The sequence below is a fragment of the Palaemon carinicauda genome, chromosome 2 (genome assembly GCF_036898095.1).
Source record: "Palaemon carinicauda isolate YSFRI2023 chromosome 2, ASM3689809v2, whole genome shotgun sequence".
NCBI classification, from domain to species: Eukaryota; Metazoa; Arthropoda; class Malacostraca; order Decapoda; family Palaemonidae; genus Palaemon; species Palaemon carinicauda.
Window position 1 is genome coordinate 43881684 of NC_090726.1, and position 17602 is coordinate 43899285.

The window sequence follows — 17602 nt, forward strand, 5'->3', positions numbered from 1 at the left end:
TCTCCATCTCTCGAGTCCAGCTGTTCTGCCTTTTTCTTGGCAGAGAGTGATGAAAGCATATGTTAGTGCACTAATCCTATCTCAGGTGAGCTATTCCAGCCAATTTCAGTTTTCACCTAAGAGAAGAATGCATTTCCAAACAATGGTCATTCTTTTGATGGAGGAAGAAATGAGATCTGGAATCTATTACCACAGACCACCGACTCAAATAAGATTTATAGAATGATGTTTGTAGTTAAAGAGCCAACCAGCCTACTATCAAAATCCTTCTAAAGGAGTTATCTTCATACACCTCTGAGGACATTTTAAAATATATAAAAAAATGGCTGAAACCTGAGAACATATTAGAATTGTAGCAGTAATCTACAGTTGTTCCAGACTAAGAGAAGGTTGCGGGCATTAAAACCGAGCCTGATCAGACTCACCTTGGGTAAGAAAAGGTTGTTCATGACATAGCTGACCTTGATTTAAATTTAACGACTAGCTACCATGTATTGGTAAAAACTGGAAGGTAGAGGTTTCTATGTGAAGGTGCCTACAGAAAAAGGTATAACAAGTGAAAATTCCAAAGGAGTTTCAAGATCAATGCCATCATCAACAATAATCACTATACGGAAGAAATTTATGTAATGCTTGATACCCAGAATTAGTTTTCAAGATAATTCTTTTCATTGTATCTTCTAAATACTGAATTTCATTCTCTGTAAACCACAATGTGGTCAATGGATACAGTCAGGGTACGGATTATAAGAGTTCATGAAGAATTAACCAAATAGGAAATAAGAGAGAATCAGAATTATTTTTCAATATTAGGAATCAAAAGAATTGCAATTTTGAGAACTACAATTATGCCGACTGTGAGATCCTGCTCTCCCTACTTAGGTCATTAACTCTCCAAGTAGATACCGACACCCTTCTGGCTATGATAATGATTTTGGATGCTGTATTTCTTCAGTAATAAGAGAGAAAAGTAAAATACCCTAAAAATGTAATAGTGAAGAAAAACTTCCAAATGCTTACTCCATGATGTGATGTTTCACGAAATATCAAATGAAATCTCTCACTTAAGGAAATGAATTAAACACCGGGTAAGCACACGGTTGAAAAGTGAACGCACAGGAACACTTGGGAAAGCACACTGCGAAAAAAAAACACAAGTCCCCACGCTGGGAACACGTGGAACACTAAACGCGCACAAAGGATCGAGAGAGACTTGAGAGTGAGGTGTGAACACCTCACGACCAAGAAACTTAATGAGGAGAATGGCCCAGAGAAGCAGTGACCTGCCCTAATCCTGCCCTCGGGGCGCATTCTTTGGCGGCGGGGGTAGGCCTATATAGAGAATGGAGTAGGGGGGTAACGGCGCCAAAAACCTTGGTCGAGAAAGAGAGATCACCAAGTGACTCCAAGAAAAATAGTTCTCGGTAAGTATTTGTGTTGGAACAAATATGTATTTTGTAATAATGTGTTGTATAAAACCATTGGGGAATCAAAAGATATTACAAAGAAAATTCAACTTACCCAATAACAGTAGACGTTGGTACAGAGTCTTTGGCATCCGGGTCTAGATTGGAGAAACTCTCGTGTCGTAACCGTTGAAAATCAATAACTATGTCTTCACTGGTGCTAACAACAGCCTTCTCTCGTTCCAACTTATCAGATTCTACCTCATTTTCAACATAATCCTCTTTTTGCTTTGATTTCTCACTATCTCTTCTTTTACTATCATCGCTACGAGATTCGCTATGCTTTCGTTTTCTATCGCCATCTTTCCTTTCCTTATCCTCTTTTGAGTTTCGTCTGTCTTTTTTGTGTTTGTGTTTCCTTTCCTTATCCTCCTTTGAGTCCCTTCTTTCTTTTCTGTCACTACTTCTGTGTCTTTCCCTTTCACTATCTTTACTATCTTTTCTGTCTTTGTGTTTGTATTTATCTTTTTCACTATCCTTTCTCTCCCTACCAGACTCCTTACCCTTGCTTTTGGTATCACCTTTTTCTCTTTCTTTACTCCTCTCTCTTTTGTGTTTCTTGCTTTTCTCTTTATCATGATCTCTACTTCTGTGCCTGTGTCTTTCTTTGTCCTTGTCCCTGTCTGAGGAGCTCTTCCTTTCCTTCCTATCCTTCAATTTCTCTGGATCGGATTTCTTGTCATCCTTCGTTTCTTTCTTGTCCTGATACTTTCCTTTGTACTTCTGTAAGAAGAAGGGAAAAAATTAACAGACGTACAAAATACATTGAATAATGCAGCTCAGTTGGTTACCTTTCAAAAGATATCAACTTAAAACACATACACATCACAAATCCTATTTATTTTTTTCAGCTAAATATCAAATAGGATAAGCATAAGGTAAATTGCAGCTAATTATTCTTAATTGATTACCAATGCAAGATATATATGGGTTACCTTTGTTTCTCTAATTTTTCCTTACATGATTTTCCAATAAAAATATATATTTTCATGGCCTTTTCAAGGGTATATATGGGTGCACAAGATAGGTTGAAGTAAAAGATATTTCATATACAATCCTTCAAGGTATACTAAAAAAATATATTTAATATGGTCCTTTCAAAGTAAAAAGATATTCCATATATAATACTTCACAGGTATGCCAAAAAATATGATGATAATGAAAGACAATAAAATATTTCTCTCAAATATGATAATGCAACAAATATGACTTACCAGATCCTGAGAGACAGCAGAGGAGTCTTGCTTTCCGGTGCAAAGTTTACAGTTCATATCATATATATGATTTTTGTGACCTGATGAAGTGTCAGCCAAGAGTCCCATAACAGGGTCAGTTGGCAGGGCATTGATAGTCTCTGGTGCTGTAACCAAAATTACTAAAATCAGATTTAGACAGGAAACAGTATAATACTTGATACATATAACTTGAAATACAAACAATAAACTTGGAAAGCCTGTGCCAGCCCAATTGGCTAGTTTAAATATTTTCTTGTACTTTAGCCAACTGGTTTTGTTGAACTATTTTCATAACTGAATAAAATTAATATATCAATATTCATTCACATGAAACCTTTCTCTAGACACTAACTTGACCTGAAATATACATAAAACAATAATCATCTAAAAATTACTAAAATAAAAAATCTGGTTAAAGATTAAAGCATAAAAGATCTAACATTTTATAATTGAAATATTAGAAGCAAAATAAATTTAAACAAAGGTCAAACTGGGCTTACTAACAAGAAAGCAAAAACTGTCACTACCAAGTCTAAAACTCGCTTAGTTATGAATTACATGGAGCAAAACTTAGGTTGGTTCAAAAGGAAAAATATGGTTTTCCAAAAACATAAAACATACCTTTCTCCTTGTCCTTGATGAATTCATCCTTATCAATTTCTATTTCTCCCTTATGAGATTTCATAATATATTGATTCCCGAGAGATATCATATCTAGTTCGTGCTTCTCGATTGCTTGCAATTCCTGCAATAAGAGAAAAGTTAAAATAACCTGTAAAATATTTTTGAAATGGTTTTCCCATACAACACATAATGGTCAATTTTACTCTTTAACTAGAGGAGCACTCGATGGAGCGCAGACCTTCGGCGCAGCAGCTTATTTCTAAACCTTTTGCTCGACCTCGTCCTTGACCTTTGACGTTAATATGTATTAACTGGCACAGATTTTCATACATTCAAATATGAACCAAATTTGAAATGTGTGTGACTACGATGTCCAAACATATGGCTGATTATGTGAATTGGACATTTTGCTTGACCGTGACTCTGACCTTCCAAAATTTAATAATTTCCAGCTTTTACTTAACAGTTAATCCCTGCAAGTTTCATTACTCTACGATTATAATTAGTGCCGGGAAGCTGTTCACAAACACACACACAAACGGGGTAAAACATAACCTCCTTCGGACTTCGTTGGTGGAGGCAAAAATATATGCTTAAAACTCACTTAACCATAGTGTTAAACTGGGAGCACTTGGAAAAATTTTAAACCGTGCACCACTGAACTACCACTCGGTAAATTAAGAGTGCTGTAAACTAATCTCAAGTAAAAAGGGAATGTTGGACTAAAGGCTAGAGGTTTCTTCCATTCTTAATTCTTTTCATTTCTACTAATCATGCATTTTTACTCAACTCCAGTCTACTTTATTCCTTAAACTCTTCCTTATTCCTTACTATCCTTATTTCCAATATATCTATTAATTCTATTAAATGTCCCACTTTCTTTTCATATTTTTTAATAATGTATTTACTTTTACCATTATTTACTTTCTTATCCCTCTGTATCTTTCTTTTTTTTATTTCAGTATTTTCCACAATATTTTGTATGGAATATTTTATTTTTTTTCTGTAGAGGACAAGTTAACGGTGGATATCTTTAACCTAAATCCTTCTCTCCTAGATTTAGATGAAATACAAGGAGTGGGGGTGGGGTATCAAAAATCACTGACTGAAGATAGAGGTTTTACTGCATAACTGATATCTAAAGAAAGAATTGCACAAGTTTATATCGGTGCAAAACACTGATTATCAACTTATGCTACAAGCTAATCTTGAAGTTTTCCCTATCAACTTATGCTCACGGCTAATCTTGAATTTTTTCTTATCAACTACTACCCGCTAATCTTGATTATGTTCTTTTCTTATCACAAGTAAATTGAAAACAAACCTTTGAACTGGAAGTAGAAATATAACATAGTCAAGCATACATACCTTCTTTTCCTCTCTTTCCCTCCACTCTGCGAGTTCCTTTGAGGCCAGCTCTTCTGATGTCATTTTAGCAAGGTTTGCGGGAGGTATGGTTCCGTTCAAGATCTTGCGAAAGAGACCGCTGTTCTTAGTGTCTCTTATGTTGAACAAAAGGCTCCTGTATCGAGACTTGTATTTGAACCCCACATCCTGTGAAAATGAGATAATATATAATCCATTAAACTAAGGAATGAACAGTTGAAAAACAAATTCTTACTCCTGTAAGTTACAACAGAAGAATACAGAATGTCCTCGACTTACAAACATTCGCAAATAAAAACACGAATCCAACCGAAAATAACAAAGATAAAGAAATACTGTAATAAAACAATATCATATCCTTCAACCCTTTTACCCGCAGGCTATTTGGAACTTTCCAACCCTTAACCCCCAGGGGTTATTTTTTTTCAAGCATATTTTGCAGTATATATATTTTAAATTGCTCTAACAGACTTAATTTTTGTCACAGAGAGGTCAGGTTGGTCTCATTCTCTTGGAAAATGCCTGAAATTTTTCAAAAATTATCAAAAATATGCAAAAAAAAAAAAAAATGTAAATAGCAGTTTTTTGCAAGGACGTACCGGTACATCCATGGGGGTGGGTTAGGTACTATTCAGCGTTGCAAGCTCAGCGCCTGGTCATTTCAGCGCCAAAAAAATTAGCGACAGCCATCTCAGCGCCAGAAGAAATTTTAACTCTCTCTCTCTCTTTCTCTCTTCACACAGTAGTTTGTATAATTTCAGTACCAAATCGCTATTTATTGATCTCGGTGATAATTTAAGAGAAAGTACAAAATGCACGGCCCAAAATCATAAATTGTGATTTTGAGCATGCGATTTTGACAACCATGAAAGACGGTTTTCCCAATGTGCAAATCAGAGGATGTTTGTTTCACTTATGGCAAAATTTAATTAAACAGAACAAAAGTATGGGTCACATGATTTCATATAATACCAATGCGGACTTTGCTTTACAGGTAAAAATGATACTAGCTCTTTCATCTGTCCCAGTTACCGACCTTGACCGTCATGTGGAAGCTCTAGCATCGCACCTACGTGAGGAGCTAGTTCCTCTTTTGAATTGGTTTGAAGATAACTACATCCGCCGTCCAAACCGGAGAGGAATTGGAAGTAGAGCACCGTTTTTTCCGACAGATATTTGGAACATGTTTGAACGAAGGCTTCAGGGAGAAGATAGGACTAATAACCACGAGAAGCAGCTAACACACGGCTGCATACAGAATTAGGAATGTTACACCCAATAATTTGGAATTTTTTAGATGCGCTGAAACGGGTCCAAAAAGGACTTGATGAATATTTAGAGAAACTTAAAGCAGATCATGAGCCTCAACAGAAGCTATTGAAATACCGAAAGGCAGACGAAAGAATATTAAAAATCTTATCGGATTATGGAAACAGAAATGAGGTTGAATATATAGAAGCTATTGTGCATAACTTATTAAATTAGGTTTACTAATATTTGTATTTTGAATTTTTTTTGGACTATTTTAACTATTCAGTAGGATAAATACTTTTTATCAATAAATATTTGTTCAAAACCTTTTCTAGTGTTTATAAACACAGTAGTATAAATACTTTTTATCAATAAATATTTGTTCAAAACCTTTTCTTTTGTTTATAAACACACACACAAATTCCACACTTGCACGGCGCTGAAACGTCTGGCGCTGAAAAGGCTGGTGCTGAACTGGCGGCGCTGAAATGTCCCTACTCCCATGGGGGTAAAGGGATGAGTTTTGTGAAATGTACCAGTACGTCCTTTGGGGGTAAAAGGGTTAATACAGCAAGCAAAATTACCTTTGTAACAACCTGATATCTATTTCATATAAAACCTGATTATTTGTTGACTTTTGTAGCTGGAAATCATAGGCATAGGATTCAGGTTAGGCCTACCATAAGGAAAAATTCAAATAAAATTCGACGTACAAACAGCTTCTTGGAATCCATTGAGATCTAAAGTTGAGACCCTTCTGTGCTGAAAACTAGTAATATCCCAGCCCGTCTACTAACATTACACTCGCCCTTCCAGAAAACAAACAACTTGCATGTAGATATAATAAACATTCTAATAAGTTCTGCCTTCAGTACAAAAAGGAATAGGGAATGAAAAACCAAACCAAAACATTCTAATAAGTTCTGCCTTCAGTACAAAAAGGAAGAGGGAATGAAAAACCAAACCAAAACATTCTAATAAGTTCTGCCTTCAGTACAAAAAGGAAGAGGGAATGAAAAACAAAACCAAAACATTCTAAAAAGTTCTGCCTTCAGTACAAAAAGGAAGAGGGAATGAAAAACCAAACCAAAACATTCTATTAAGTTCTGCCTTCAGTACAAAAAGGAAGAGGGAATGAAAAACCAAACCAAAACATTCTAATAAGTTCTGCCTTCAGTACAAAAAGGAAGAGGGAATGAAAAACCAAACCAAAACATTCTATTAAGTTCTGCCTTCAGTACAAAAAGGAAGAGGGAATGAAAAACCAAACCAAAACATTCTATTAAGTTCTGCCTTCAGTACAAAAAGGAAGAGGGAATGAAAAACCAAACCAAAACATTCTAATAAGTTCTGCCTTCAGTACAAAAAGGAAGAGGGAATGAAAAACCAAACCAAAACATTCTAATAAGTTCTGCCTTCAGTACAAAAAGGAAGAGGGAATGAAAAACCAAACCAAAACATTCTAATAAGTTCTGCCTTCAGTACAAAAAGGAAGAGGGAATGAAAAACCAAACCAAAACATTCTAATAAGTTCTGCCTTCAGTACAAAAAGGAAGAGGGAATGAAAAACCAAACCAAAACATTCTAATAAGTTCTGCCTTCAGTACAAAAAGGAAGAGGGAATGAAAAACCAAACCAAAACATTCTAATAAGTTCTGCCTTCAGTACAAAAAGGAAGAGGGAATGAAAAACCAAACCAAAACATTCTATTAAGTTCTGCCTTCAGTACAAAAAGGAAGAGGGAATGAAAAACCAAACCAAAACATTCTAATAAGTTCTGCCTTCAGTACAAAAAGGAAGAGGGAATGAAAAACCAAACCAAAACATTCTAATAAGTTCTGCCTTCAGTACAAAAAGGAAGAGGGAATGAAAAACCAAACCAAAACATTCTAATAAGTTCTGCCTTCAGTACAAAAAGGAAGAGGGAATGAAAAACCAAACCAAAACATTCTATTAAGTTCTGCCTTCAGTACAAAAAGGAAGAGGGAATGAAAAACCAAACCAAAACATTCTATTAAGTTCTGCCTTCAGTACAAAAAGGAAGAGGGAATGAAAAACCAAACCAAAACATTCTAATAAGTTCTGCCTTCAGTACAAAAAGGAAGAGGGAATGAAAAACCAAACCAAAACATTCTAATAAGTTCTGCCTTCAGTACAAAAAGGAAGAGGGAATGAAAAACCAAACCAAAACATTCTAATAAGTTCTGCCTTCAGTACAAAAAGGAAGAGGGAATGAAAAACCAAACCAAAACATTCTAATAAGTTCTGCCTTCAGTACAAAAAGGAAGAGGGAATGAAAAACCAAACCAAAACATTCTAATAAGTTCTGCCTTCAGTACAAAAAGGAAGAGGGAATGAAAAACCAAACCAAAACATTCTAATAAGTTCTGCCTTCAGTACAAAAAGGAAGAGGGAATGAAAAACCAAACCAAAACATTCTAATAAGTTCTGCCTTCAGTACAAAAAGGAAGAGGGAATGAAAAACCAAACCAAAACATTCTATTAAGTTCTGCCTTCAGTACAAAAAGGAAGAGGGAATGAAAAACCAAACCAAAACATTCTATTAAGTTCTGCCTTCAGTACAAAAAGGAAGAGGGAATGAAAAACCAAACCAAAACATTCTAATAAGTTCTGCCTTCAGTACAAAAAGGAAGAGGGAATGAAAAACCAAACCAAAACATTCTAATAAGTTCTGCCTTCAGTACAAAAAGGAAGAGGGAATGAAAAACCAAACCAAAACATTCTAATAAGTTCTGCCTTCAGTACAAAAAGGAAGAGGGAATGAAAAACCAAACCAAAACATTCTAATAAGTTCTGCCTTCAGTACAAAAAGGAAGAGGGAATGAAAAACCAAACCAAAACATTCTAATAAGTTCTGCCTTCAGTACAAAAAGGAAGAGGGAATGAAAAACCAAACCAAAACATTCTAATAAGTTCTGCCTTCAGTACAAAAAGGAAGAGGGAATGAAAAACCAAACCAAAACATTCTAATAAGTTCTGCCTTCAGTACAAAAAGGAAGAGGGAATGAAAAACCAAACCAAAACATTCTAATAAGTTCTGCCTTCAGTACAAAAAGGAAGAGGGAATGAAAAACCAAACCAAAACATTCTAATAAGTTCTGCCTTCAGTACAAAAAGGAAGAGGGAATGAAAAACCAAACCAAAACATTCTAATAAGTTCTGCCTTCAGTACAAAAAGGAAGAGGGAATGAAAAACCAAACCAAAACATTCTATTAAGTTCTGCCTTCAGTACAAAAAGGAAGAGGGAATGAAAAACCAAACCAAAACATTCTATTAAGTTCTGCCTTCAGTACAAAAAGGAAGAGGGAATGAAAAACCAAACCAAAACATTCTATTAAGTTCTGCCTTCAGTACAAAAAGGAAGAGGGAATGAAAAACCAAACCAAAACATTCTATTAAGTTCTGCCTTCAGTACAAAAAGGAAGAGGGAATGAAAAACCAAACCAAAACATTCTAATAAGTTCTGCCTTCAGTACAAAAAGGAAGAGGGAATGAAAAACCAAACCAAAACATTCTAATAAGTTCTGCCTTCAGTACAAAAAGGAAGAGGGAATGAAAAACCAAACCAAAACATTCTAATAAGTTCTGCCTTCAGTACAAAAAGGAAGAGGGAATGAAAAACCAAACCAAAACATTCTAATAAGTTCTGCCTTCAGTACAAAAAGGAAGAGGGAATGAAAAACCAAACCAAAACATTCTATTAAGTTCTGCCTTCAGTACAAAAAGGAAGAGGGAATGAAAAACCAAACCAAAACATTCTAATAAGTTCTGCCTTCAGTACAAAAAGGAAGAGGGAATGAAAAACCAAACCAAAACATTCTAATAAGTTCTGCCTTCAGTACAAAAAGGAAGAGGGAATGAAAAACCAAACCAAAACATTCTAATAAGTTCTGCCTTCAGTACAAAAAGGAAGAGGGAATGAAAAACCAAACCAAAACATTCTAATAAGTTCTGCCTTCAGTACAAAAAGGAAGAGGGAATGAAAAACCAAACCAAAACATTCTAATAAGTTCTGCCTTCAGTACAAAAAGGAAGAGGGAATGAAAAACCAAACCAAAACATTCTAATAAGTTCTGCCTTCAGTACAAAAAGGAAGAGGGAATGAAAAACCAAACCAAAACATTCTATTAAGTTCTGCCTTCAGTACAAAAAGGAAGAGGGAATGAAAAACCAAACCAAAACATTCTATTAAGTTCTGCCTTCAGTACAAAAAGGAAGAGGGAATGAAAAACCAAACCAAAACATTCTAATAAGTTCTGCCTTCAGTACAAAAAGGAAGAGGGAATGAAAAACCAAACCAAAACATTCTAATAAGTTCTGCCTTCAGTACAAAAAGGAAGAGGGAATGAAAAACCAAACCAAAACATTCTAATAAGTTCTGCCTTCAGTACAAAAAGGAAGAGGGAATGAAAAACCAAACCAAAACATTCTAATAAGTTCTGCCTTCAGTACAAAAAGGAAGAGGGAATGAAAAACCAAACCAAAACATTCTAATAAGTTCTGCCTTCAGTACAAAAAGGAAGAGGGAATGAAAAACCAAACCAAAACATTCTATTAAGTTCTGCCTTCAGTACAAAAAGGAAGAGGGAATGAAAAACCAAACCAAAACATTCTAATAAGTTCTGCCTTCAGTACAAAAAGGAAGAGGGAATGAAAAACCAAACCAAAACATTCTAATAAGTTCTGCCTTCAGTACAAAAAGGAAGAGGGAATGAAAAACCAAACCAAAACATTCTAATAAGTTCTGCCTTCAGTACAAAAAGGAAGAGGGAATGAAAAACCAAACCAAAACATTCTAATAAGTTCTGCCTTCAGTACAAAAAGGAAGAGGGAATGAAAAACCAAACCAAAACATTCTAATAAGTTCTGCCTTCAGTACAAAAAGGAAGAGGGAATGAAAAACCAAACCAAAACATTCTAATAAGTTCTGCCTTCAGTACAAAAAGGAAGAGGGAATGAAAAACCAAACCAAAACATTCTAATAAGTTCTGCCTTCAGTACAAAAAGGAAGAGGGAATGAAAAACCAAACCAAAACATTCTAATAAGTTCTGCCTTCAGTACAAAAAGGAAGAGGGAATGAAAAACCAAACCAAAACATTCTAATAAGTTCTGCCTTCAGTACAAAAAGGAAGAGGGAATGAAAAACCAAATCAAAACATTCTAATAAGTTCTGCCTTCAGTACAAAAAGGAAGAGGGAATGAAAAACCAAACCAAAACATTCTAATAAGTTCTGCCTTCAGTACAAAAAGGAAGAGGGAATGAAAAACCAAACCAAAACATTCTAATAAGTTCTGCCTTCAGTACAAAAAGGAAGAGGGAATGAAAAACCAAACCAAAACATTCTAATAAGTTCTGCCTTCAGTACAAAAAGGAAGAGGGAATGAAAAACCAAATCAAAACATTCTAATAAGTTCTGCCTTCAGTACAAAAAGGAAGAGGGAATGAAAAACCAAACCAAAACATTCTAATAAGTTCTGCCTTCAGTACAAAAAGGAAGAGGGAATGAAAAACAAAACCAAAACATTCTAATAAGTTCTGCCTTCAATACAAAAAGGAATAGGGAATGAAAAACAAAACCAAAACATTCTAATAAGTTCTGCCTTCAATACAAAAAGGAATAGGGAATGAAAAACAAAACCAAAACATTCTAATAAGTTCTGCCTTCAATACAAAAAGGAAGAGGGAATGAAAAACAAAACCAAAACATTCTAATAAGTTCTGCCTTCAATACAAAAAGGAAGAGGGAATGAAAAACAAAACCAAAACATTCTAATAAGTTCTGCCTTCAATACAAAAAGGAAGAGGGAATGAAAAACAAAACCAAAACATTCTAATAAGTTCTGCCTTCAATACAAAAAGGAATAGGGAATGAAAAACAAAACCAAAACATTCTAATAAGTTCTGCCTTCAATACAAAAAGGAAGAGGGAATGAAAAACAAAACCAAAACATTCTAATAAGTTCTGCCTTCAATACAAAAAGGAAGAGGGAATGAAAAACAAAACCAAAACATTCTAATAAGTTCTGCCTTCAATAAAAAAAGGAAGAGGGAATGAAAAACAAAACCAAAACATTCTAATAAGTTCTGCCTTCAATACAAAAAGGAAGAGGGAATGAAAAACCAAACCAAAACATTCTATTAAGTTCTGCCTTCAATACAAAAAGGAATAGGGAATGAAAAACAAAACCAGAAAGGATAAAATAGTGAGTATTATGACCTAGACATCAAAGATTTGAACCAAAAATTGGAGAGTTTAGGGTAAAACTACGTAAAGGCAAACATCTACACATCAACAAACCCCATTAATATTATTACTAGCTAGGCTACAACCCTAGTTGGAAAAACTGAATGTTATAAGCCCAAAGGCTTCAACAGGGCTAAATAACACTGAGAAAAGGAAATAAGGATACAAAAAACACAAGAGAAGATTTGAACAATTAAAATAACATTTTAAGAACAGAAACATTAAAATAGATCTCTTATAAGTAAACTATAAAAAGGGACTTATGTCAGCCTGTTCAATATAAAAATATTCGCTGCAAGTTTTCATCTAAAAATGGTCAGGGGGTCTACTGACATTCTACAATAATTTACCTTGCTAAAGAACATGAATAATTCCTTATCAATTTCATCAGCGAGATATAAAAACGTTCCCAGCAAATTTTCATCTAAAGCCCCTTCCACACTAAGGGAAAATGAACGGCAGGCAGACGCCGTTAACAATTTTGTGGTATGGTTGGCTATCACGCGTGTAGATGACGTCATAGATTGTTTGATCTGGTAACACTGTTTCAAAGCAAGAGAACTCCAGGCAAAACAGAGAGCCCGCCCTGAATTCGCCCCTCATGTGGAAGGGGCTTAACCCTTTTACCCCAAAGGTAATGTTAAATTTCGAGCACATTTTGCTATATATTTTTTTTTAAATTGCTCTAAAAGCCTTAATTTTTGTCATAGAGAGGTCAGGTTGGTGTCAATTTCTTTGGAAAATGCCTGAAGTTTCTCAAAGTTATCAAAAACATGTAAATAACAGTGTTTTGCAAGAACATAACGGTACGTCCTTTGGGGGCAAAAGGGTTAAATATTGTCAAGTCTACTGGCGTACTACAATAACTTACCTTGCTAAAGAACATGAACAATTCCTTTTCAATTTCATCAGCGAGGTCATATATGTTCTCTTCGGTTAAATCTTCAAACTCATTAGTTGCTTCCTTGGACCTCTTTGTCAAACATTCTGCCAATGTTTTCTTTACATTAGTTCGTACGATGTTCGGATCATTTGGTTTCTTCTCGGCAACAACAGGAACTTTTAGCGGTGTCTGGAAATGAAGGTCAAAAGATGAATAACAGGCGATTACAAAATTTAACGGTGAGTCACAAGTATCATAAATTAGTTGATTGGAGGAATGTCATTATATTATACATTAAGAAATAAATTAACAGCCAATAAAAACCTATAGGATAAATTAGATATAGAAATACACACACAAAATAGGAATCTCTTTTTATTAAAGAGACAGCTAGTCTTCTGAACACTGAAAACTTTTACTTGGCAAAGCTCAGATATTCATAAACATATGAATAAGAAGACTGACTGGCATGCAGTATTAATCAAACTGAACGTCATGTGAAGGATCAATTTCTTATAACTTATTTTTACTTTATATTTTGTTTTGTTTTAGTTCGCTAAATTCTTCAAAGCGTGAGAGGACGGAGAGCTAGTAGGCGAAGAAAAGTAATTAGTTTAACGGTAGGAATAATTGAGGGTTTATAGTTTTGATCGATAGGTTAGGACGATAGCAAATGTCTTAAGCAATTGCTTTTATTCTGACTTCGTGTGGTTATTAAGGATAGAATCAGTTTATTATTTATCTTGTATCAATGTGATATCATAGTTAGCTAGATGTGTTCTTAAGTGGCTTTTTTTCCATATCTCTTTTCAGGCCATAATTACCTCAGCCAACGAAGTTGGTAGGAGGTTATGTTTTCTCCCGTTTGTTTGATTGTGAACAACTTCCTGGCCACAATTTTACTCATTGAGTAGTGAAACTTTCATGGATTAATTATGTTGAGATGTGAAAGGGATTCAATTTTGATAGTCCTAGGTCAAAGGTCAAGGTCGACCAAAAGGTTGACCGAATAAACCCTAACCTTATCCGCAAGTTTACATATGGCTGTCACACAGACCAAATATGCCTACGGTCTTCATTGATTCTGGGAAAGGCTAGCTGGGTCCAAGAAATAAGCTGCCGTGGTGGAGGTCTGCACTCTCAAGTGCTTTTTTCTAGTTCCATCTTTTTCCAATCCTCATTTTGAATGCGAGCAGTTGTCGTTGGCCAAGATTGTATTTAAGGATTTTAAATAGACTGCTGTTGAGAATTTTGATGTGACTCTTGACCAACTGGCCTGGAGTTAGAATTTTCTTTAATCTTGATTGCTGATATTGATTATGACTATTTTTGCTGAACATGGAAATTGTGAATTGAATTTTCTTGAATAGAATGACTTTTCATGATGATGAAGTGTACTAGCTACTGTCAATTTTAGTTTTGGTTGTAAGAAATATAGATTCAAGAATTATGTTGAGTATAAATGTCCCTTATGTATACAAGTCCACTTGCCAATAAAGCAAGAGGAAAGTCTGTGTTGTGGGACCATTGTCAGAAAGATTAAAGTGTCAAGTTTGTGTTTTGCTTACTGCCACAATCATATTCTCCTCACTAGTGAGAGAGCTTTAGATACAGTTATTATATCATTATTAGGTAGCTTAACCAGACTACTGATTTACAATTGAAAACTCACAGGACAGGCCCGAAGGATTTGCTCTATCAGTAAAATTCAAATTCTATTTAAAAAAAATAGTACGTTCAAAATCTTTTAAAATTTTAAAAAAATCTGACAATTTCCTAAATTGTTCTATGTCCAAAGTTTGATATTTATTGCTGGTTGAAGTTTTATTTCATATGAACTCTGCTCAGCTGAGAATGTTGACAAGAATTCCTTGTCCAAAGGGGTGTGGTCACATGGGTTTGTATATTCATGTTTCATTAAGTATCCATGGGTCAAACAAATGACTAGATTTCAATGTGACTTCTTACCTCTGGCAACGAAGTTGGGAGGAGGTTATGTTTTCGTCTCTGTTTGTCCATTTGTGAGAAACTACCTGGCCACAATTTTACTCACAGAGTAGTGAAACTTTCAAGTATTAATTAGTATGTTGAGGTGTGAAAGTGATTCAATTTTGAAAGTTCTAGGTCAAAGGTCATGCTCAAGGTCGAGCAAAAGGTCAACCGACTTAACCCTAACCTTAAACCCCCTTGGTTGTCACACAGACTTCAAATATGCCTATGGTCTAAATTGCTTCTGGGAAAGACAAACTGGTTTCGAGAAATAAGCTGCTGAGGCGGAGGTCTGCTACTTATCTAGTTTATTTTTTTTTGTCCTGATAGGCTTGATATTTAATTTTTTTTTTTTGTCAGATTCATTATTCCATAAAATACGCTATGTATTCAAGATAAAATGTATTAACAAGAAGGAATGGTTATCTTTGGTCATAGGATTTGCTTCCTTTTATGCCAGTATGGTCAGGGATCAAATCAAACAAATCTTTAACATTAGCTCCGCAAAATAGTGTAATGGAAACTATTTTGCTCTTAAAGTATGAGAACCTTTTGAGATACAGTTTTGAAGGGCTTCAATGGCCCTCCAGAAATAAAGAGAACTAATAATAACTTTTATTTATTTTGTGTATATATTCACCTGATGCTCATATTGTTTCTCTAGAAGCTTGGTTTATCTACATTTACCAGTAAAATTTAAAAAAACTCCCACCTTTCCTTTCGATAGACACTTAGAAAAATGGAGTGAAAAATGAGTGAGCAGAGTGGTAAATATGTTAAGTGACAGGACTTACAACATAAGAAAGCTCAAAGGATCATGAAGTGAACTTGTCAAATATTCTCAACTTCACAATGGGGATACCAGGTCGTATAAAAAATTTAATGATGATTAAGTACTGGATGTGGCAGAGATAAGAATGTTGAGATGGATGTGTGGGATGACAAGAAGAGATAAGATACGGAATGAAGTAATTAGGGGTACCACAGGAGTTAGAAAACTATCAGATAAGATCCAAGAAAGTAGACTGAGGTGGTATGGTCATGTCATGAAAAGAGATGAACAGTATATTGGGAGGAGGGTGATGGAAATGGAGGTACAGGGAACGAGAAGGAGAGGGAGACCGAAGCGAAGGTGGATGGACTTTATCAAGGATGACCTTCGATCAAAGGGATTAACCGGTGATGAACTGTGGGACAGAGGTAGACGGAGAAAGCTGGCCAGAAACATCGACCCTAAATAAAAGTGGGAAAAGATGCAGACAAAGAAGATGATGATGATTACGTACTGTATACTCAAAATAAAATATCTTGCATAAATTTACTTGTTATGGTACAGCTCAAGAAGATATCACTCGTGTCTAAAATTTCCACTTGGAATTCTTAAAAAAATTCTGATCAAGAAACTTGCATTTGTACAACATAAAATTCAGTGGGGGCACAACGTAAAGAGACTGTTATAAATGTTGTACATAACATCCATTAATCATTATATATTTGACTCAAATACGTACAGGAACTTCATAGAGTTTAGGGATGATATAAACAAGATCCTCAACATACAAACATTTGGAGATACAATCACAAATCCAACTGAAAGTAACAAAAATAGGGAAATATTGAATACAGTAAGCTGGAAATTGTACGCATGTACGCATGGGAGTCAGGTTAGGCCTACCCTAGGACAAAATTAATCAAAATTTGACTTAAAAACGGCTTCTTGGAATGAATTAAGTTTGTTAAGTTTAGGAATCTTCTCTATATTAAAAGTATCTTTTCTTAGAAAGCATGACTAAACACTATCCAAGCAAATAAACAATTTTTTTCTCTCAAATCTTTAAGGAATAGTTACTAATTAGGAAGGTAAGATTACCAAACAATATAATGTAATATTTGATTTAGTGCTAAATAGCCATAGGACAACAAGGACATTAAAATAATAGCTGGATTACTTGTGATGAAAATATTTGATGTCCAAGTAAGATCTTATCTGATGTATTGTGATATTATACAGTGAATAATTAAAATTTGACTGTAGACATACACTATATGAAAACTAACATTAGCAAATTAAACTTTGTAGGCATAATAAAATTATGCTTCGACTACTATAAATTTCATTGTTATTAATGTGTTTTTTTTTTAATTTAATATAACCACCAGCAATAAACCAAAAACATCGTTACAAAATGTGTGTTTTTCACCTAAAATAACTTCAGGAGATTTTGACCCTATGATAATTCAGGGGTTGATAAAGAATTTATCCCTTCATCAATATATAAGTGTGATTTTAAGTAAGGTTGGTTTTAATTATTTGCAACCTGTATAATAATTTTGCACTTCCCAAGAGAGCTAAATTCACCAAACGTTCAGCTGGGCTCCACAAGGCACTAGAAAAGTTGAAAGACCCAGGCCTACATGGCTGAGGACTATGAAGTGAGAAGTAGATGATGATGAATGGAGAAGTATCGAATTAAAAGCCCAAGATAAGAGACGACTGGCG

General features: G+C 34.8%; 1 protein-coding gene across 3 annotated transcripts in view; it reads right to left on the reverse strand.

Moving 5' to 3' along the window:
* The window catches only part of LOC137624385 (death-inducer obliterator 1-like), a 124334-nt gene that overhangs the window by 16861 nt on the left and 89871 nt on the right, over window positions 1-17602 (reverse strand). For all 3 annotated transcript variants that reach the window (XM_068355121.1, XM_068355129.1, XM_068355114.1), the window contains 5 exons: window positions 13102-13302; window positions 4694-4879; window positions 3323-3446; window positions 2681-2826; window positions 1522-2189 (listed from right to left, as the gene is read on the reverse strand). In XM_068355121.1, coding sequence (XP_068211222.1) covers window positions 1522-2189; window positions 2681-2826; window positions 3323-3446; window positions 4694-4879; window positions 13102-13302 — 1325 coding nt within the window. The remainder of the gene's footprint in view (window positions 1-1521; window positions 2190-2680; window positions 2827-3322; window positions 3447-4693; window positions 4880-13101; window positions 13303-17602) is intronic.